The sequence below is a fragment of the Styela clava genome, chromosome 5 (genome assembly GCF_964204865.1).
Source record: "Styela clava chromosome 5, kaStyClav1.hap1.2, whole genome shotgun sequence".
NCBI classification, from domain to species: domain Eukaryota; kingdom Metazoa; phylum Chordata; class Ascidiacea; order Stolidobranchia; family Styelidae; genus Styela; species Styela clava.
Genome location: NC_135254.1, coordinates 23502862 through 23525843, shown reverse-complemented (window position 1 = coordinate 23525843; position 22982 = coordinate 23502862). Strand labels below are relative to the sequence as shown.

Here is a 22982-nt window from a genome sequence, read left to right as displayed (position 1 = left end):
ATGCTCTGAAGAGCCAGTAGTCAAAATTAATGACATCGTTTCTCAAGTCGTATACTTACTTTATCAATACTAATTGAACACGTCGTTTGTTCCGGGAAGTGATAGTTGGTTAAGTTACTTGTAAAACATCAGTTCTGTTATATGCTACGTCCGGCTTTACCGCTCTGAAAACGTTCTCATCAACAAAAATTATTATCTGAAAAGTGTAGTAAATGCTGCTGAAATCGGGTAGCCGGTTAGATTTGTCTGGGAACGCTTTGCAAAGATAAAAATCTAAATTGTTACCTATTATACTATCAGTAACTGCCACTAAAACTAAGAATTTCATTATATAATGGAGGATTTATCAACCGCGGACGAAGACATTGAAACTAATTTGACAACTTCTAAAGAGGAAAAACAGGCCGCACAAGGAAACATGCTACATGATATGATTAAGCCTCTTCCCGATGAAACTGCACCTAGAATAGCCGAGGTAAGGTTATCAAAGTCTTATGTGGAAATGAATAAATATATGTGAACATGGGTAACTTATATTTTGGTAAAAACCAAGCTCTCAGATCGAATACGCTTAAGCACATGGATCGCCAGCATTCTCCTTGTGAAGTGGCTTTTATATGTGTGCTGCATTCCACTTCAGGTAAATGTGTCATCGATTCATCATTTGACACTGTCAGCCAGCTGCTGTAAAACATTGTTTTGAATCTAAAAATATCATTTAGATTGAGGAATTCTAAGTAAGCTATGAGGGTGACTAAGTTGTTCCTACCACCATACAATATTACTTTCTGTCTGTATGGTGTGATAAAGAGAGTAGACGATGCTGATCCTTATAAAATATTTAAACGGATGCGAATCAGTGGCTGATTTGCCCAAAATTGTCCAAATTCATGGTGTGAAACATCACATGAAATAGTCTGATGAATGCATAACAGCAGATAATAAAATAAATCAAAGTTTGATTTGAAACAATCAAATTATCGGTTTTGATAAGTGTTCAAAAATAAAGTGTTTAATGAACATTTTGTCAAGATAGATCTGACATGGTCCTATCATGGTTTACTACTTTTGAAAATACGTTCTAAGACAAGCTTTCACGAATTCTTTTGTCACGTCTAATTGCAAACTTTGCATATTTCTTGCAACTTGCAAAAATCCGATCATGTAGAAGTTGGTAAATGTGCAAGTGACGTTCAACGTTACATTTTTCCAACATTGCATTTTAAATATTCTGTCCTCCTGTCAACCTCATAAAATAATTTTAATTATATATATAAGTATTTTATTGCCTGTTGGCAGCTCACATTTTCACACGTAAACAACAATTATAATATTCAACGGCAACATTTTAATTAGCACTTTAAACCCTTCTAACCTTGCGGCAATTCGAGTTCAAGCAATTTGCTTTGAAATGCTAACAAAACAGGGACCATTCTTTATCCCCTTTTTCATTACCTAAAATCCGCTGGATATCAAAGTTTTGATCGCGGTATTGTGAGTGAAGTTTTGTTACAGAAATCTCCTTTTTTTCTTTGTGTATTTAATGTCGACCAAGTTATCATTCTGCTAAGCAAGCAATAGTTGCAATCTTGGTGTACTATAAGGGTTCACCTCATACACTTATATCCTTGAATTCGCAAGTGGTCATGGCCGTACATGAGTCTCAACACAAAATTGTGTGTCCAAAGCTACCATTTTGACTGCGTTCAACATGCGAATGACATAAACGAGGCTTGTCTGTATATAGACGAACAATTATGGGCCATTGCTATAGCGAGTAAAAGAGGTGATGTTTATATAAACACTATTCTTTGTATCATATGGTACAACGATCATCTGAATAATATCATCATTGCTTTGCATATTTTACAGTATTTGGGATCGTTTCCCGTCACTGGCCGAACACCGGAAGAACGGGCCACCTACGTCGGGAAGCAATTGGAATTGATATCGGTAAATATGCCCTACTTTACATTAGTCAGCACTGACGATACTCAGGATGACGTCATTTCGATCCAGCTGTGTTCAGACTTCTAATCGTATCATTCTTATTACCATACGTGGTAGTAACATTAATCATATAAAGTCGGTTTCATTCCTTCTACACGGAGCGCTGTAAAGACCATGTATAAAAATGTGATCCTTAATGACCGTACATTTATCTATGATTTGTCAATAAATTCTGTTTAGCATTACTGGCCAACGATGGCATGAACCAAGAAGAGTGGTATAACTAACATTTTGTCAATCGCTTGCATAAGATCCTTGTTGCGAACATAAAATGACGTAATTACGTGCATTCAGATCGAAATTTAATTTCACTTCTGCATGACTAATTATCACGTGTGTTTGATATAATGAGTTTTTGAAAATTGAACGAAATTCTAAATTTGGGCATCATGGTAAACTTTCTACATCATATATTTGTATTTGGACAAAATTTATTCAGCTCTTAGGCATACCCAGAAAAGCAAGTAATGAAATATGGATTTCTCTTCCATGTGAAATCATAGGTCTTTTCAACACCCGTATCACTTTAGAATTTAATACAGCGCATCAACTCTTAATTTATCAGCCGTTTCATTTCCAGGCGGTTTGTATAGGTTTGATACTAAAGCACGTGTTGCTATACAAGGCAATTTTACATGTAATTGCATTACGAGGTACTAACAAGTTGACCTCGACTATTGGAGTGTTATCTATATACACGGTAGTCGAATATGTATATGGGAAACATCCTCTTAGACGATTGGGAATATCATTGCGATAACGTCGCGGTAAATTCAATTCGAAATACGCTAGCCTTGGCGCGGGCCTAACAAACCATCCATATGGAAGCACGATATGGTGTTGGGTCGAGGCCGATTGAGTATAAAATGTGCGAGATCGCAGACCATCGGTTGGCATCCCTGGGGGCATCGCATTGAAATTGCGCAAATCATTTGCCAGACTATTTTTGTTCCAAATCAGTTGACGATTGACCTCTCTTTCGACAATTTCATTGCAATTATACGCCTCGACGTTACGAACTTTACCGTCAACGTAAATAAAAAGACCGTGAGACGCCAGTTTAATATTACATTTTGCACTGTTTAATCTACTCAAAATATTAGGCTTTGACATTTCACATTGAATTGATCAAAATTGTCAAGAGTGAATATGAAAAAAAAACTTTTTTTGTGGGGTTTCGGGTACTGGATAGCAGAATTTTATACGTTTGAAACTTTAGAAAATGCACGATGTAAATTGTCATAAAATGCACATCCGCTCTATTCTATTATTTGTTATATGTCTAAGTGTCACTAGTTTTTGCCGTAACTAGGAAAGGAACCAAAGATTTATAATGATCAGCCTGAAAACAAAACATTTCGATTTCCAGTTCTGAACGGTCCAAAACCATACGCTGTTGAGATAAATGAGCAGATCAGCATCTCGATACACTTTGCAAGTGGGCCTTAGCAGCAAATAAATACAAATTTCTCTGTTCTCGATTTGATTTTAGATTCCTTCCCGTTGAATTAACAGAACACTTTTTGCTGGGCGATTTTGGTTTCTATCGTTTGCTTAAAATACTCGACGGGCCAAAGCTATAAAACCCACTTTTGAAATCCATTTAAGTCTGTGGTTCTTTAGCTTTGCACAACCGCAAGCTGAAAAAAGATTGTTCAGAGTTAAACTCAATGCATTATTTAGTACGCATTCCATAACACCGTTGCACGTGATCATTCAAAGGACGCCATGTCAATCATGGACGCGACAACAAGCGCGAAAACCAAGTCAACTGCCAAGTGATTACATGATAAAGTTCAGGCTACTAATTTCTATATCGATATATATTGGATAATATTTTCTCAAACACAGTACTTCCACATCACACGTCTAACCTGCCTAATATGGAATTTATTTTTATTTATGTTACAGAAAGGTGAACCAGCAAAGTTGAAGATGGTTTGCATTGCCATGACATTGGGTGGTGTGAAGATATGTGATCCTACAATGAAGGTGCGTGGAAAAGATCAGAAAAATATCTTATTCTAGCATCCTTTATCCTTGGTTTATAATAAATATGCTATTCATTGCTTCAAGACTAGTCAATTTTTTTAGGAATTTGTGTTACAGTTACTGTTTTTTTCATCTTGTCTGTTTTATAGATAAAAATTACTTTTTGAGCAAGACATGTTTTGGAACCGAACATGAAGTTTTTGTGTTTCATGTGTCTGGTTTGTGAGTCATATGACAGAACAGGGCCGCTGTATATTGATTTCCTCCAACTATTTTATGTGAATACTGTGAACAAGAAATATCATTAAAATAAAAACGTAAATAGTGTCATAAGTTCTAACGCTATTGTGAATCGTTTATTCTTCGTCTCAAATATTATGATAAAATGAATAGCCGCAGTGTCAGCGATTTTTTCTATCTATGTCATATTGCTTTTATCGTTATACGGTATCAAACGTCATCGCCGAATATTTGCATTTATTCTACGTTCTGCAAGTTTGCATATTCTGGAATACCTGCTTAATACTCCTATTAAACAAAAATAATTTGCACGCTAATTTATACTCTAAAGACTTTTCTCAATAGCATGTATAGTCAGCACTTGAGTCAGCAATATTCGAAGTCCGCGTCAGCCGAAAAGAGTTTCAAATTTTAATATAAAATTCACGGCGGAATAGCATTGTATGAAAAATCGTTTCTAAATTTGGGGTGTAAGATGCCTGCAATAATTGGTCAAAAATACAATATTATCGACATAAGCAATAGATAACCTATCTAACGGACGTTTCCATTTATTTAAATCCATTTAAAAAAGATGATGGCAAATAAAACGGCTACTGGAAATATCGATCTATCACGTCAACCATTCTATAGCCATATAGGCACGACGAATTCCTGTAGAAATTTTGGTTGGTTATCTAATACTAACTTATGGGAAATATTAAATTATATATACGTAACGGTGTAGTTCAAATTTATTAACCTTAAGAATTAGAGCATATATATGTGTACAAATTAATATGAATTCTAGACTTCTCCCGAGGAATTCAATAATGTGAGTTATCATTCAGCAGTGCTTTCATGATAATATTCACCGAAATTTTGCTAAAATCGATGGAAATTAAACAATTAATATTCGACAATTGACGCCTTTTTATTTTAAATGTTAAAATGGTAACTCTTCCAAAATGGCAAATTAATTGTCTGTGATAAGTTAAATATTAATATTATGTATAATCAATTTAGCTAATCAACCTCTTTTCTTAGGTGTTGTATCAAATTCGTTTATGTTTTTTTTTTATAATTTATTCAAGCATTTTTTCATTTTACACAGGAAACGTATATGTCGCATGCATTGCGAAGGATATCATACACGACTTGCGTTCCCCAAGAACATATTCTGGCTTTCGTGTCGAGGAATCCAGGCGAACCTCTAACGAACCAATATTGTCATACATTTAGAACAGAACATGTAAGTGTAGTAACATTTTTTCAGTATTTGTTACCGTTAACAAGATGCAACATAATGAAGGCGAAAAAGATTTCTACACTGTTAAACTCTCCAAAATGTGTTGGATGGAGGCGAATGGCCTGTTAGATCACAATCAAGAAATAGAATTAAAGCACACATGCACAGATTTTGTCACCACCAAATCATTAAACAAGACGAGATAAATATAGGAAAGTACTATGTATTAGACAATTCATTATAATGAGCTTTCTAAATACCGTATTCAAAATTAACTATAACGAGAAGTTTGAGTTTGGTAATCAAGGAAATTTCGACTTAGATTTAAAAAAAAATAACAAATATTTTGTTACAAACTCCTTCATAGGATTTCTCACATTAATACTCTTTATATGATAATGTCATAACCATCATTCACACCTGCTCAATTATTTGAAAGTAAATAAAATAAACGTCTGTTTGACACTTAATCCTTTAGCAAGTATTATTACCATCCGTGGTCCCCGGGGAAATTTAGGATAAAAGCTTTTGTTCCTCATTTCCCGATTACTAAACATTATCTCCGGCTACCGCATAATCGCACCATCGCTTTGAATGCGTTCTTTGTTGTCAGATAGTTGGCCAGAGAGAAGTTTAGTCAAATCTACCATATATCTAACCAAATTAATAAACATTTCAGTACAAAACGGACGTGCACAAATGAAAATGTAAGGCGGCAAGGGCAAAACTAGTCTATTTAAAGTAGACAAATTTATAAACACGCATTGTTCGTGTGCAAAAAAAATCCTCTTAACATCTGTTTATCACCAAAACATTCTTAATACGATGAATTTGAATCTCTGGATAGAATATTCGGCGCTCCGGAAGTGTGTGTACCAATATGAAGGTAACTGATTTTGTTTGCCCATTTCACATGAAGTTGTGTGAAGGGACTGAAACCTATGGTCAGGAGGTAAATTCACTTGACTATAACACAGACAGCCCCCGAAATCGTAATAGAACTAAAATAAGGAAAATCGGAATAAAATTTTGGCCTAACCCTAACCTGGTACACACACTACGGGAGTACCGAATAATCTACATTCATAGTCAAAAAATAAAAATGTGTCTTGAATCTCCAGTGGTTTCGTATTTTCCCAAATGTATTCAAAGCTGTGATCACAATGTAATCACTGCGCGGTTCACACCATAAACATTAAACAACCTTTCTCAGTTTTAGATGGTTTATTTTTGAAGATTTAGGTCTATTATACACTGGACATCTTTCGAAATATTCGTAATCCCACTCGGACTTTATTCAGTGATACCCAATACCGGCAAAATAAATACCACTTATAGGCTATAGCATTCTATATCTTCACTTTACAGTTATTTATTTATACAAATAATTTTTCAAAATATCACTTGTTTTGTTTTGGAGCCAGTACAAATGATAGATAATGACACGCAATTATGTCTATCAAGTAGGGAAGAAAATTCGATATTTGATTTTTGTATTTTACCATCAGTGATGTGTTGAAGTCATCAAAAATGGACAAATATTAGATTAGAACGTGTTTAGTTGAATTTTTTTTTTATTATGCCATATAACAATAAGAGTCGTAACCTGAAAAGTTTAAACTTATTATGAATAAAAGATAAACGAATATAAATAAAATTTAACCTTGGGTTTTCATCTAAAGTTGCAAAAATTTATGTGTCAAGTTGCGAGCAACCTTCCAAAGTACTATGAGCTGTTTGTAGTTAAATGGGAAGATATATAGCAACTAACGTCTGAGAATTAATCATTGCTGAATGGAATGGAGTGATTTTCTGTGGCGATATCTGTGGATATATATATATATATTTGGAGCATATTTCATAGATTATTTGGTTCTTGAAGAAGCATACATGATCCGAAACCGGATATGTCTTTTATATCAATCTTATAATGAATGGGTTGCGGCAACCTGAATTAATCATAGAACTATTGACAACAAGAACGACTTTCCCACTTCATTTAAAAATGTTTGGTAAATCATACACTGACAAACATGTACTATAGATAAATCGCATCATCTCGATAAAATCATTATTGTCACATACATGGTAAATGATCAAGTATTGAATGGATAAACTATATTAATATATCGTCACGCTAATAACTGAATTGCGTAAGTCATAATTGGCGGTTTTGAGTTTTTTATAAAATAGGTATTTATGTAATGCTGCGCATCTGTCTGTTAACTCAGATTTTATTTTTAGAATTCCAAATCCCTTAAAAATTGAGATTTTGTATGACATGCAAATTTGTTTAATTGTTTCGTCATAATGAATTATCATTGTTAACATCAGAGCTATTGTGACGTCACAAAGGCAAAATAACCTCGCTATGGATTTTCGAGTTTTTGCATCTCAGATTCTAGTTTATAGTATAGAAAGGCGTGCACTTGTGATATTCACCGTCTGAGTCTAATTCACCTTGGTTGGCTACTATATAAGGGTACATTGCTGTTTTATTCTTTATATTTTATCTTAGTCTTATTTCGTTGGGTGTGTAGAACGTGTTATAGTGGTGAAATATATATTTTCAAACATAAAAAATAATGTAATTGAAACAGATTAGCTATTTTGGGGATTAGACATCGTAGATACTAAGAATTACATTCGTTTTTTGGTTGTTTGGTTTTCAGGACTGGTGCATATAGTCAAGTTGCAAAAATGCGCATGTCTCCAAGTCATAGACACATTTCTGCCTAAGTCACAGTGCGCCATTTTGACGTCACTTGACTGCGTCATACAGATTAACTTAAATCAGGCTACGATCAAAAAATCAAACTATGGCAAATGATTGACTCTCTATGGCATAGCAATATCATTAGGAAGTTTTTTACGTTTTTCTCAAAACTGCTAAAAATGACTTACGCAATTCGGTTATTAGCGTGACGATATATGGATATAGCACTATTTTAACCACGCAGAGTGGCATTACACATTTGGTATGGCCAATCTTGACATATTTGGGCAAATTCAGTGGTATTGGTGTTTTTTGCGCGAACAAACTGTTCTATCACTTCAGTTAAAAGTAACTTTGAAAAGTAAAATCGCAAGCTTTGTGGACAAATGACGAATTTGATTTATCTATGTTTTCTTTAGTATTAAATCAAAGTATTCAGATAGCCGTTCTTTATCGTGCCTTATCCACAGCTTCTAATATTACGTCATTGTTTGTATACGCGCGTCCAGAATAAATAGCAAGATATGATTCAGACTTTATTTTGACGTTCATAAAATAAATAAATAATATTCGCAAAATTGCGGTCTCAAAAAGTGATACAACACTATAAGATTATTTTGCTAATATTGGATGTGGTTATAGCTGGTTCGAAATGTGTGCTCAATTCATCGAAAGTAATATTTAAACTTTTGGGAATATTCAGAAAGAAGCATTTAGATATATCAAGATATGTTTTCAAGGCAATTTCGCTTCTTCAGCACTTTTATTTTGTACTTTTTTTTAATTTCCAACAATGTATAATACGTTCGTATATATTTTTATTTATAATGGTCCTTCATGGCGAGTGATGTGATTCAAAACTTTAAGAACAGGGTTCGCTTTTGAACGAACCCACAACAACAGGTACTTTTATGTCAGAAAATCACGTGATAGCTATATACAAATGTATGGTCATTTTCGACAGAGTTAATGCAAATACATATGGAATTGCTGTCTGATTTTGGTAGTAATCATATTTTTCTCCTTTTAAGGCTTCTGAAATCAATTCTATAATCGGAGGGGCATTTCTCACTGCCTACACATTGAAACGGCGAAAGAAAAAACGTCTTTCACTTGAAATTACATCACCAGACGATGCGGGGTTCGAAAGCAACGTAAGTGATCACATCGCGCTTTAAAGCCGATAAAATATATAAATGGTAGATGTGAACTGATGCCATGTTTATCGATCACATTATATATATTATCTGGTAAAGAGAACACCCACAAATTTCATGAGAAAGTATAATCGAAACAGATTGTTGATTCCGGCGGGAGTCCAATTTATGTTGAGTGGTCAGTTTATATTGTTTTGAAACTAAACAGTTTATACCCGGGATATTATCCATGTTGAGTCATAGTATGTAGATTTCATTGGTTTTGAGAATGCAATGTTTTATGAAAAACCATCGACCATACTTGAAACATTTTGGGACAGCACAAATTCAGTATAATATTTCGGCAATAAATTTAGACCACACGCTGTGCGTGACAAACCTCTTTCTATATTATATTAAGAAATTATTTTTAGAGAATCACGTATGCATTTTATACGTTAGAAACTATGTTAGAACGAATACTAATAAAAGAAGCCTCACTGTCAGCCCACGCATTAAACTATAATAATCTCAAGCCGCTCCCCAATTAAGACTTTTCCAAGCGGCTATTTTACGACTTCATTATATTGTAGTTTTCATCGTGTTCAAGTTATACCAATCCTCCCACCAGTGCGTGGTATTACCATATGCCCACTACTCCGTGTGTGATCATATAGTTTAATTTTAACCTTCTTATTTTTAGACCTCAGGAAATACAAATGAATCGGAAAATACTTGTAACGAACCATCATCACCAAGTCGCTCCTTCAAAACATCACAAACAAAATGTAGTGGCAGTGATATAAGTCACGATGAGAACAAGGTAAATTAAAAATTGGAAACCTATTTGTATATTGTATATTTCATACTCGTCTTAACATAAATGAAGCACGCGCGATTCACCGTTGCAGAGTGGATAATGGTTATAATAGATTTTTGGAACCCCACCGGAACCCAGAATAAATATTTATTTGAAGTCAGATGAAATAGCCAACGTGTAATCGAAACAGTTATTCAAAGAGAATGTGCTCAAACCAACGTCAGCCGCTCTCACTAAGAAGTAAAGAAGAATCATCTCCGGGCGACCACTGAAATATCTAGAGCAAATCAAACTACATAGGTTTATGGTGGTACATGCACACTGACAAATATCAGTTTTCACTAGACTTGAAGTTGAAGTAAATACGAGCAGCAAAACATTTTGGGGATAATGAAGTCGACATAACTTAAGTTCTTATTAGAAGAAAGTGTTCATAATCTTGAGTCGTGTGTTACTTTTGCAACAATGTTCTTTCTGACACCAAAAACTTACATTTTCTTTCATACAGGAATTTATGAAAAATAAACCACGTGATGCATTGTCACAACTTGAAAGTCGTGTATTTGCTGCAGTAAATGAACGAGCACAATCACGAGAGAGAACAGAGAGCGATGCGGTCAACAGCAGAAGATCGCCACCTGATAGGTCTATGCACCGGATAAAAAATACAAGAAGGTGAAATATTAGGTTTAACGTATTGATTAATGGGATAGTGAAATACGGTTATTATAAAACAAAATTTCGCCTTGTATAGTAATAGAAGAGTAACATGATTTCAACCCTTGATATTTGAATCAGTTCAGAGCAAAATTTCGAATCGCCGCCATCATTTTTTTTCTATCTACCACTGGGTCGAAGATCTCAAACTTTCAATTTTTTTTTGACATATGACGCTTTTCTGTAGTGAGTTATTGATGAAAACGTGTTTTTTTATCGTGTGTGAACGCTCAGCAATCTGTCTGAGTGATGATGTATTCTATGTTTTCAGTAGATTATGTGTCTGAAGGACCCAATACAATAAGAAAGTTACATACGATTATAAATCTCCCAAGTATTCGAGATTCAATTTGATTCGAAAAAATATTCGATTCGATTCTGAAATCATCAGGTATTCGAAAATGCCCAGTCCTATTCGGTTCCGAGTCCTACTTCGTACAATGAATGAAGTTAAAAAGATAACTATTTACCCATATACCATCACCTCACTTGATATATACAATATACTTCTACAATATATTCAATTTTTGTTCGCCTCAGTTGGCGTCAGATCTTTACGCAGCATACAAGAAAATTTTATCAAAATAAATCGGCCGCTTTTATGTAGAGAATTAAGCAGATGCCTTGGGTGTAAATTCGCCACCTCGGCAACATTTAAATCTTCAACGGATGCCAACTTTGACGGTATTAACTTGGCACAAAAACAAAAATGTCAAGATCATAAGCAGTGAGTGACTTCAAAGGGCAAATTGTTGTTATTTTTCAACTTTCAACAAGCATTAGGGTTTTGTTATGTTTTGTAATTATGCCGGCTTCCCATTCCCATATGATGTTGTCGGGCAGTTTATATTGTCCATTATTGTAAATTGAATTGAAGAGCTAAAACGTCATATGATATACAACACGAGTAGTCATATGTGCCGACATTATAGCCGACTTAGTGGCATTTTGATAGCTCCTGTGACTCAAGTTTGGTATGGAAAATGTTCTTCTCTATTCAGGCCAATATCCTATCACGAGTCTTCAAATTTGTCAAGAAAAGCAGGCATTAAACAACTACTTCGTCAACAAGATTCATATCACGACTCAGCACCAAATAACGATGAATCAGGGGATTTCAATATTTCAAATCTTCGAATTTTACATACTTCAGATAGTGAGATGTTTTCGATTTTAAACCGTTTATCAAATTAAATCTGCCTTTTCTAAAATTTTACATATTTTTGTGTTTAGCCCCATCAATTCGTATAAACGATGAAGATGATTTGAGTTCGAATATATCCAGACAGGACAAAAGTATGAGTTTAGGCCAAGGTGCTCGAAACACGAAATTATCTGAATCATACGCCAGGCTGAAAGAAGGCGACCGGCGACCGGGAGGAGATTTGGATACAATTAAAAGCAGTAAAGCTGGTGGAGGTGGTTGTTCTCCGGCACAAGCATTAAGCGGATTTCTTCCTTTCCGACTGGGAAAAAAGAAAAAGAAGAAATATACTCGAAGCAAAACGGAAAGTGTACTCGTTGCAGACAGAACATTTGATAGACTTTGGAGCCCACGTCAACGTTTGAACACTAGCGATAATAACGTGCCTTTCCATCAAAGAACAGAAATTATTCCAACGAGTTCTATGCTCAACATAGGTTTGCAACCAACAGATTCTAGAATTCGACGTAGCTTAGCAGAGAATTATCCTATCGACGAAGGAGCGACCTGGGAAAATCGGCAGTTCTCTGATGATAATTATTCTTTATCAGAGTCGCCAAGTAGGCAACGATTAAATTTACGCTCGCCTGTACAACTGCTTAGTGAAACCATAGGTAGCGGTACCACGTCTTCATCCAGTTGTCCATCGTCTAATTATTCAAACGAGACTGCTTGTGAGGATTCTGGAATGTACACTCAATCAAGTAATGCTAGCTCCAGCAGTTCAGGGAGTTGCAGTAAGAAGAGTACACGTTCATCCAATACCGACAGCTTACAGAGCGGGTGAGAATCAATTTTTCATGTTTCAAAAATCACGCATAGATTAATTCAAAATAAAAATTGAAGTCTGTAATGGTGTATTTTCCTTTTAGATCAGATGTTTGGTTCCCGAAACATTCAACAAGTCTAGTGGACACGATTGCCGAATTAGATTCTCCAAAGTACAAAGATGGAAGACTTCGAAGATCGTTTGCTGCGCAGATGATTTCGGCGGATAATTTTGTTAGTTTGGATTCAAAACTGATGAATGCTGCCTGGTATCATCCCGCATTACCCATGTAAGTATATATATCAAATTTTTTCATGATAGTAATGTTTAGCACTTTAGCCTATGCAAACTTATTGTTTGGTTACTTGGATAGAATTTATCAATTTTCAGGCCCCATTATTACGCTTCAAATAGCGCTTGGTTCGAGGTGGCAGAATTTCTTCCTTCATAAGTTCGTATTGGTTGACTTTCGGAGCAATTAAAAACTACCAAACTGCCACTCCAGTAACTCGGTTCCTTTGTTTATGCTATAAGATGGCTGGTGTTTACAAATAGCGATTGAAATGAAATAATTTGTTTTTGGCTTTTGTCCTCGTACTGTTTGTCTGTTCGGTTTCGTAAAAAGGAGATTTCATTTATTCAATGCTCCTTATCTCACCAACCACCAAATTCAGTTTCGTTGACTACGTGAATGTTGCAAAAGCCGGAACAAGATAAGATCTGATTTAACAAAATACTTCAACACAGAATTCGTAGAAAATTTCATTTCTAACGCCATAAAATGTATGTTACGGATTACAACACCGCGAGGAACATGAATTGCCGCCATTCATTTCGATATATATATATATTTAAAAGAGATACGTAATACCCTGTTGTCTTAAGTTAACACTGACATTAATATAGCATTCCATTTTAGTAGTAGGCTATTCTAGTTTTGCTTAATGACAAATGCCGTTTGTCGTGATTATTTACTACATTGGTCCGGTATTTTTCGGGCATGAGGTATAGGGTACCTTCCGTGATCATTCCGTAGTGCATTCAATATATTTATCGTGTTGAACTATTCTGTTGTGTGTTCTGTATCGCACTTAAATCTAATCGCTTCATCTTTATGACGCATGAAGAGTTGAAATTTGTCATCTTTATGTTGATGCACTTTGCCAGGGCGTAGGAAGTAGATACCCAAAGTTGGCCCGTATGTAATAGCCTGATTTTACACGACGATATTCGACAAGTTTGCTATAAGGTCACGGGACAAAACTGCATTTTTGAAGGGATTTTAGTGTTAACGTGACTGATAACTTTAAATCCTTTGTTTATATTCAAAATATGCTCGCAGTAACAGTAATAACCAAATTCATCGCTACGAGCAATTAATTGAGGAAATTCTCCTAAAATAAAAATGTTGAGTTGGCAAATTTCACTTGCAGGCAATGATTAGGAGTTTTATTTTGCCGAGAGACAGGGTTGACACTAGCCCATTTTTATGCTAGAATTGTTGAAACAATTTGTGTTGTGATAAAGTTTATTTTGTTTATCTCGTAAACTACATAACTGCCATTGAGAAATTACAATATTTCGTATGAAAATTCGATGACACACAACATTTCCAAGCTAGGTAAAAAGCTGCCATTGGATTTAGTTATTTGAACCGAACACACCATCCTAAATGTCCAATCAGTATGTTGTGAACTACCGTATTTCCACAATCATCCTAGTTTATTTTGCATACATGATTTAAAAAAATTCTGTATATTTTGGTAATATTGTTCGCTTCTCATTAAGGGGTGTGTTTACCACAACCAGTAAGATTTTACAACATTCCATTTTGAACCTAAATCTTCTATAACAGATCTACTTCTTGGTTGTAACACTATTATCAAGTTTTGCCTTCTTTCCCAAATCTTTACGTTATAGTATTTTATGTAACGAATCTTGTCGTCGTCTTGTTGGTGCCATCCGTTTAAACAATTTATGTTTACACTTTTATGCCAGCTATTTGTTCATATCTTCAAGTATGTGAATCATTCAATTAATGACGCAAAACAATTTTTTTTTAATTTGACACTACTCAACGCTTGTATTCACAGGATAAAATGATTGTACTTTTCTCCGCATGTCACCTTCTATTCTGACTAGTATCAATCCAGTTTTCTGAGTTGAATCGGATTTGCTCTCTATTCCACCTGGCGATCCAACGACACAATTATGTGGTGATTCTCACCCTCAAAATAGTCACGTGGGCGAAATATAATGATTCTGCAAAGTTTAGTAGGCATTTTGACTATCCATTTATCTTTTGCAGAGATGTAGCGATGGGTATTCTCCGAACGGAACAGGACGGATCATTTTTACTTATTCGACCAATCCGCAAGGGGGCATCATACACCCTTGTTGTCAGCTGTCGCGGTTCATGCAAACTCTTCAACATAAATAAGATTGAAAAAGTCGGATATCACATAGAGGTGTGTTGCCTTTTTGATTAGTTATCGATGTGAAATGCTTTGTTCGTTGTTTAGTCTGCCTATTTTCAACATCAACTTATATAGAAGAAATACCTTCACGGGATCATGACCACCTCCTGAGCTGTTTTAGGACGCGGTTGCGTACGTGCAAAGCGTTGGCGCACGTGGCTATTTTGGAAGTTGAACGAACCACATAATTCGTTTTACTATATTTTACCAAATAAAAACATCCGTTTCAGATCAAATGCAGCTTAGTGGTTTATAGTGGATCATGTCGATATAATTCGATAAAAATAACTTCTAATTTTTTTTAATGTTTTTATACAGTTTTAACACCACCAGAATATAAATAATCCAATCTGTTTATATGTTGAATCACATACTTTATAGACAGTTTTCGTTATTTATTTGAATCAGTTTGAAGCGATGGTTTGGGGGATCAGTGTGTAAGGCAAAATCTGGCAACTGGCACTCTTTTTGAGAACCAATGAGCCATTTGGTCGATGTACATTACAAAATAATTTCAATAATTTATATACCGGTATATATATTACAAATAATCTGGAAGTATTTTCTCAATTTCCATCTTAATATGGCAACAACTTAATCCGATCACAAAGATTATTATTTATTTTTTCACTTTAATTTTGTTAGCATAACAGAAACAGTCAGGACATTGGCAGTGTTAATACACACACGTCTATGGCCCAGGTATTAAAAATCATTGTGTAAGAAGAAAAACTGCACTGTATATTGATATCTTCTGACAAATATTTTTCCCTTTTTACAGGGACGAAATCAGTTTTTTCCTCATGTTTACATTCTGATAGCACAATACTCCTGTCACCCTGGACCTTTACCGTTCAAGCTGAAGACAATGCAACTTTTCAATCCACTTTGCAAGGATAAAGTCGAACAATAATGTGTTTTAATATTTCTGTTAAAATGTTTATTTAAATTTTAAATTATGTTCCTTATTCGATTAATGATGTTTCTCGTTCTCGCTCGCACACTCACTCATGACCCTGGAGAAATCTCATGCATATACTCACCCACAACATCTCTACTGTTCATCATTGCTAAAGTACGACAAGACTTGGTTAAAATATTTGACCCAGAACAATGGTTATTGATGGATCTGCAGCGAAACTTGCTCTATCTATGACTCACACTCGATAATCAATAACTGACAAGAACAGTGAAGTATTAAAGGACAAAACATGTGATTTATATTGATCAGTGCTTTTAATAATACACGACAAGATAAAATTATGTTCTTTTGCGATATTTTTGCAGTGTTCTTTTCATTGAATTGTCAGACTTTATTTCGACGCACCTTATATCATTTTATTTTTATCTGATTTGAGTTTGAATAAATATTTTACTTGAAAATATATTTTCATTCCGAAAAACTATAAATTTAATATTAATTAAGTAGTATATTGGAAATCTCTAACGTCTCCTGCACACATTACAAAACTTCTATCTGTCGACAAAACTGTTTAAAGACAGATTTACTTGCCGTTCACTTAAAACAAACCCACGAACAATCATCAAAAAAGAAACATCGTTGTAAAAGAAATGGAGTCATATTTATTGTTACGTCAAAGAAGATAGTAAACATTGGTTCGCATGTTAGAAAAACACTACTATAGTAGCAACTTCCATAAAAACGAAGTTGTTGTTACACTTTCCAGTTGTACTCGCGAGTAAGGTTTCACGAAGTAAGAAGTGAAAAATCTGATAAAAGCTATCAGAATTTATTAATCGAGATGTAAACATCAAATCCGTTCATGCTCCAATGATGTGAAAAGCACTCCCTCAGTAAGGAACAAAACTTATAGACTACCTGTGGTAATAAATCACCACAAACTCGTTGAGTTTGAATTGGAATACACCAATATTGTGCTTAATGGAAATTGTTGACGAATTTTCATATAATTTGATTGTCAATATGTGCAAATCGACTGATAAGATGTGTACCCACAGCCTTTGGTGTTACCAACGCTGTCGAGTTTGGAGGAGTGTATATCTTAAAGCGCTTTATATGCGCCCCCACTTTGCAAACAGATATATATCTGATATTGTAATAAAAAATAACACTCGCGAAGCTGTTGGCAAAGTCACTTCATCTCACAATCATTAAAACGATGATTGCCTTGCAAGATCCACACTGGTCAATGATATTCGGTCAACCAAGTTCTCTGGAATAACTTGAGTCCTGTAAAAACATAAGATGAAAACTATGGTATATATATAATAAAAATCATTTTGTGCATGCAATATTGTGTTGGATATTTCCAAACGTTGCCTTCATCGATAACCGAGTGATGAGCCAAGCGGATTTTATCACTTTCAACTTTTTTTCAACAACTTATCAATGTAACAAGATTGGCATCTTGAACCCCGATTTTTTTAGTTACACATGAGACCTTTAACAACCATATTTACTTTGTTTCACCGATTGATTGCATGGCGGTACTAACTTTAGCACACGGTCGGCAGGAAGCAAGCAACACAACAGATACATATAGTATAGTTGTGAAATTAGTATTGAATGATTCGTACAAGTCGTGCATGTACGGACTGTGAACTAGTAAAGAGTTAATTGTTCATTACAATATTATATTTATAGTTTTTACTTACCTACACATACTACGTGGCAATTGTTGTCGCATTCGAGGCTTAGGGGACGGTGGCGGAGTATCATTTGAATCCTGCGGATGTGTGGAATTTCGAAAGGAGGCACTCATTACTCTTTGTCGTAGGCTACCTATTCGCGATATTGCCTTCATTCTCTGTAAAATTGTTTCGATTAATGTAATAATAAAAATATAACCAGAGTAGGTATGTAACCCACGCATTGTCATCTGACTTCAAAATAAATAATAATTAAGCGCCAGAAAAAAACGCGGTGTTCTGTGGCTGCATAGAGCATGAAATCAAATTTAACAGAAAAAATTTCAGAATAGTGTTATTAGCATGAGAAAGATAATTGCAGTAATGGTGGGTTATTCAAATATTGCTAAGTTTGTACTCACTTTTTCCACAGAAGACTTTTTGATTTCACGGGGCACGGGGCCAAAGTTGTTAGCGTTTACCTGCAACAATAAACACAATATTATCTTGCGAATAATGTCTTTCACATGAGTGTCCTAAATATCTTCTTGTACGTAGAGCGCTTTCATGTTCTAAGAGGTCTTTTAGCCTAATACTTCAATATGGGTATGTTCAGAGTCAGTCAGTCAACTAATCTTAAAAATTATATATTACTTTAAAATGGACAGTTTCGAGCCATGCCGGCAATGAAAACAACAACAAGGTGCAAGTAAGGAATCCATTCGCTCTACTTTAATTTCCTTCGTTAGAGATTATACCAATTGCTGTATTATGTTGTTACTCACATTTCCTACGTCATGATATGAGTCAGTATTTTCATTTTGATCAACAATTGCTTCATTTGATTGGCTCTTCAAATTAAGTTGAGAAATTACAGAACTAGGCTGAATATTTGGCGCTGATGATATCGAAACTGTTCCTTTTAAACTTTCACGAGGGACAGGTTTAGGCGGTCGCACTACATCGCACATTACACCTTTGGAGGATTTTATCGATGATGAACTTGGATTTCTTGAACGAGATTTTTGTGAGGATTTCCGGCCTTTTCGACTAAAGTTATTAACAATTCTCCGAACACTGACAGTTGATTGACTGTGCTTCACCTGCAAATAATGAACATTTTAATATCGATGAAAACTTAAAATGAAAATCTGTTTAAATTTTGGTAATTTACACAACACAGGTGAACTAGAAGAGAAAATTTGAAATGGCTTACCAAATAAAGACGAAATTCTTTGCTTCTCAATGTCAATCCTACAGAAACGACAATTCCAGCTGCTCCAAGTACAATTCCGTTGAATACTTCAAACCAGGTATCCTAGAAATAAATGTTACAATTTTATCCAATCCGATTTCCTGTGAGTATTTTTCGTTTAAGTAAGTATTTGCAACAAGAAACGTCAGACTAATAGGATGCTTATTTTAAACCAATATAACACGGTGCTGGAGTAACTTTTTTCTTGTGTCAAAGTCTTTAACTGTTTGCACACGAATTCAGGTCCCAAAAACTCATTACAACATTGGATAATTTAGTATTGCCGCAAATTTTTCATTCGACTATAGTTTGAACCACGAAAATGATCATTTTTGAGCATTTGCTATGTAAGGTTTATACCAGAGTGGTCCAAACCACATGTGGCCCGCCGATTTATAATCTGTGGCCCGCGTCGCATTTACGGAAGAGTAAACAAAAAATCCCATTTGGTGTTGTTTCACCATAAAAATAACCAAAAAATGCCACAATGCTTGCTTGATATGCCTGCAAGTTGTGTTGGTGACAATCTAAAACGCATTTTCTTCTTATGACACTTTCTTCGTTATGAAGAGTTTGAAATCTAACACTTAATGTATATATCGTAAGAATGTTGCAGGTTTTAGTGAGTTTTTTGGTGGTTTTAGCTTTATAAAGGACAAATAATGATCAATGTGTTTGGACAATAAAGTGTTTGATTTGTATTGCACTGTTTACCTATTCTTGGCACTATTGTGGCCCGCAATACAAAAATAATAGTGTGGCCCACGAGGTCGACAACCTTGGACCACCCTGGTTTATACGATGTAAGTTTTCGAAATTGATGCATACATAATATGCTAATCAATACCGACCGCAAGTGTCTTTGATACGACATACTTACGGTATATACGGTATATATTTTCTAATCTTGTATAAGAAAAATAATCAATATATATGATATGAAATATTGTATCTAACCGAATAAGCTTCTACGACTCCAGATCGAATAAATTCTAAAATGGAAATTGCGATGACGCCTGTTGTGATGACGGCCAATCTAGTGACGCTTCCTTTGATTCTCTGAAAATATAATATGAAATCACGAATGCGTGATTTCCGGTCAAAATCTTGTAAACTCTGGTATGAAAACCTGTCACGTTTCAGATTTTCTTGCAGGCAATATTTCATTTCCAAATATTATTTGGCACAAGCTCGATTGCAAATTGTCAGTCGTCATTGCTCAATCAAAAATTAAAAATATTCTTTCTTAAGATGAAATGGCGTTAAATCACAGAAGTTTTGCCACAAAAACAATAAAAAAAAAGTTTTAAATTGGAAAATCAACTGACAACAAATTAGTTCAAAACATCATCAAACTAACAATTTCTTGCCAGAGGTCTCGAATTTAAAATACTATGATACATGTTATTCAAATATTTCGCTTATTTCAGCATTTGTATCAACTTCAAGACTCCTTGAACTAAAAAATGTATCGAGTTTCGATCTTAAATCTTTGGGTGCCGTTTGTTTTATTTTACCAATTCAGAAAATATAACTTTTTCATAGGAAAAGTGTCACTGCAAAAGTAACAAAATTCTTACTAGGCGAGTAGACGCAACATGATTCTTGTCGTCTCTGCAAGTAAGCCGGCCAATGCAATACCCAATGCATGATGCCATTATAGCAAAGCATGTCACTAGATACAAGAAATTGATGACAGCAGTCAGTGGTTGGCCGAGTCTAAAAAAACACCTGAAATATAGAAAAAGAATTATTTTGACCTGTTTGTGACAACACTCACAAATTGCTTATTGGCCTGCTCTCTCCTGGTTAGAAAAACATGCCCATTACCTTTTCCTATTTGAATATTTGTTAACTTACGTTTGTGCAGAAATATAAGCGTTATCCCATGCTGAATTTGTGACTAAAATACTTCCAGTGAGAATGATGGGAAAACCTGAACAAAAAAAGGATACTCAAAATGATGTTTACTTTTGCGTATATGAAATAATATAGGTCCATTATCGAGGGGATTTTTATTTAAAAAAAAAACATAAAAAGCACTATTAAAAAATCAAATTTTATTTTTTATTCAACAATTCACAATATAATTTTTTTTGACTGAACAGATATGCGGTATAAAAAGTCCAACAACATGAGAGAAGATCATACACTCCCGGTATTGATTTTACACGCCCATGAAACAAATGAATTTGTGTATGAATATTGTACTTGCCGTATGCAGGTAAGGTTATTTTGATGACAAAATGTGAAATATGAGGAGCAGCTATTTTGTGAACAGAATACGTAAGATAAGCCCAATGCACAGTTGCCCACGTCCATGCAAATAACAATCCCAATTGAAATAAGGAAGCCGCTGTAAAAAGATACAATGAAATTCATTAGAGTAAAAAATTTTAATAAGCCTGCACAGTATTTTTGAATTATTGGGGATATATGTATTACTTTGTTACAGATAATAGCACACATCGATATGTACTCCAACTTAGAGTAAAATGGTGTACCGTACCTTGATACAAATTTAATATCATTCTATATCTTCTTCCAAACTGAGAGGCCATTTTTTGATACTTGGTGCGTTATCTCTAACTCTGAGTGAGTTCGTATTAGCTTGTTTTGTACATTTTGTTGGTCTTTGATCAAGATCTTTGTTCAGAAAAATACATACCTGCAATACATGACTTCGAAGGGTTTATGCTGTAAATGTTAGAAACGTCCATGCTTGCTACTGACATCACGATCCCGATATAAAATATTATCAGTGAAATGCATAGGTTGATTGTGATCATATGCGGTCTCTTTACACGAAATTTTCTGCAATAAAATTTGGAAATATTACAGAAAATCATAATGCAAAAACACCAGCGGTGTTAAAGCGAACAGGAAATTGTTTGATGTGTTTCGATTCTCAATTTATTGATTGATTAATGCAGAGACGGCTCACAATCGATTTGTGAAAATACTACAGAACTAGACATTTTTTAGTTGACAATTCCCAAAATGGATCATATCGTATTTACAGAATGTTTGACTCTGTAGAGATTTATCTAGTAGAAATGGCACTGTAGAATTTATTCATTTATCCCCGGAAAGTCGATAAGACGAATCACTCATAAGATAAATAGATGCAGATGCATGAACCGTTTAGAATCCAATGCGCGGAGGCCAACGTGTCAGGAGGTGAAGAGGTTTATAATTTCAGTATTGAAAACTGAAATAACAGAAAACAACATTTTTATAAGACCCTGTTACTTAATAGCTTAATCTTCAGAAAACCACTTGTACTATAAATTAAAATAGTAAATATAGTTACCTTGAAGATGCATACGTAAACAAAGCAATCAAACAAGATACAATTGACAGGCCACCGCCGATGTACAAAACGTATTTATATCCCGTCGAGGGCGATATTATATTCGGAATAGTTCCATTTACAAATATTGTAGTTGCAAATTGATTTTCACGCATGCTCATATTGTTCGACATTGCAGTCGTTTCGTCTTGAAAAATAATTTTGGAAGCATCAGTCGTATTGTCAATGAATTGAATGCCTGAACCATCTCCCGAATATACATCTTGCTTGTCAATCGTATCCGAATATCGTATAGGATACTCCATGATCTTTATGTTTAACTGCGGATATTCTGCAATATGGACGGAAACAATATTATGAAAATTCGTTAGTAGGGGGAACCAAGTGCCAAAAAGTTAGCAAAATTTACCCAGTAATCGAAAGCGGCATTTTACCTAACTTTGAACCAAAATGTTTCTACTAGTTACGGTAACAGTTGCTTCAATGAGAGTTCCA

The 22982-nt window shown here is 34.7% G+C and overlaps 2 protein-coding genes across 3 annotated transcripts; one reads left to right on the top strand and one right to left on the bottom strand.

Moving 5' to 3' along the window:
* Window positions 1-111: 111 nt before the first annotated feature.
* LOC120344795 (uncharacterized) lies at window positions 112-16696 on the top strand. The gene is made up of 12 exons (XM_039414102.2): window positions 112-475; window positions 1873-1953; window positions 3922-4002; window positions 5336-5473; window positions 9218-9340; window positions 10026-10145; window positions 10651-10817; window positions 11861-12015; window positions 12093-12846; window positions 12936-13121; window positions 15141-15300; window positions 16091-16696. Exons 1-12 carry the CDS (start codon window positions 335-337, stop codon window positions 16220-16222), a joined length of 2238 nt encoding a protein of 745 aa, XP_039270036.2. The 5' UTR covers window positions 112-334; the 3' UTR covers window positions 16223-16696.
* A 136-nt stretch (window positions 16697-16832) lies between these two features.
* Window positions 16833-22811, bottom strand: LOC120344796 (uncharacterized). 2 transcript variants are annotated; one of them, XM_039414103.2, is made up of 11 exons: window positions 22488-22811; window positions 21843-21988; window positions 21390-21530; window positions 21035-21110; window positions 20755-20905; window positions 20132-20233; window positions 19136-19237; window positions 18705-19022; window positions 18342-18401; window positions 17947-18098; window positions 16833-17521 (listed from the first exon to the last, which is right to left on the bottom strand). In XM_039414103.2, the coding sequence occupies exons 1-11, from the start codon at window positions 22790-22792 to the stop codon at window positions 17443-17445; spliced, it is 1632 nt and encodes a 543-aa protein (XP_039270037.2). In that variant the 5' UTR covers window positions 22793-22811; the 3' UTR covers window positions 16833-17442. The 2 variants fall into 2 exon arrangements, with proteins under 2 accessions (XP_039270037.2, XP_039270039.2); XM_039414105.2 differs by lacking the exon at window positions 20132-20233.
* Window positions 22812-22982: the final 171 nt, after the last annotated feature.

What these genes read in the sequence shown, in the direction of transcription:
- LOC120344796 (XM_039414103.2), bottom strand. Translation starts at nt 22,792, where the DNA reads ATGGAGTATCCTATACGATATTCGGATACGATTGACAAGCAAGATGTA. An exon ending in AATAACCTTACCTGCATACG is followed by an intron (nt 21,111 to 21,389) that starts GCAAGTACAATA and finishes TTTTTTGTTCAG; the next exon opens with GTTTTCCCATCATTCTCACT. An exon ending in ATGTTGCGTCTACTCGCCTA is followed by an intron (nt 20,234 to 20,754) that starts GTAAGAATTTTG and finishes TTATATTTTCAG; the next exon opens with AGAATCAAAGGAAGCGTCAC.
- LOC120344795 (XM_039414102.2), top strand. Translation starts at nt 335, where the DNA reads ATGGAGGATTTATCAACCGCGGACGAAGACATTGAAACTAATTTGACA. An exon ending in CGGATAAAAAATACAAGAAG is followed by an intron (nt 10,818 to 11,860) that starts GTGAAATATTAG and finishes TTCTCTATTCAG; the next exon opens with GCCAATATCCTATCACGAGT. An exon ending in ACCGACAGCTTACAGAGCGG is followed by an intron (nt 12,847 to 12,935) that starts GTGAGAATCAAT and finishes TTTTCCTTTTAG; the next exon opens with ATCAGATGTTTGGTTCCCGA.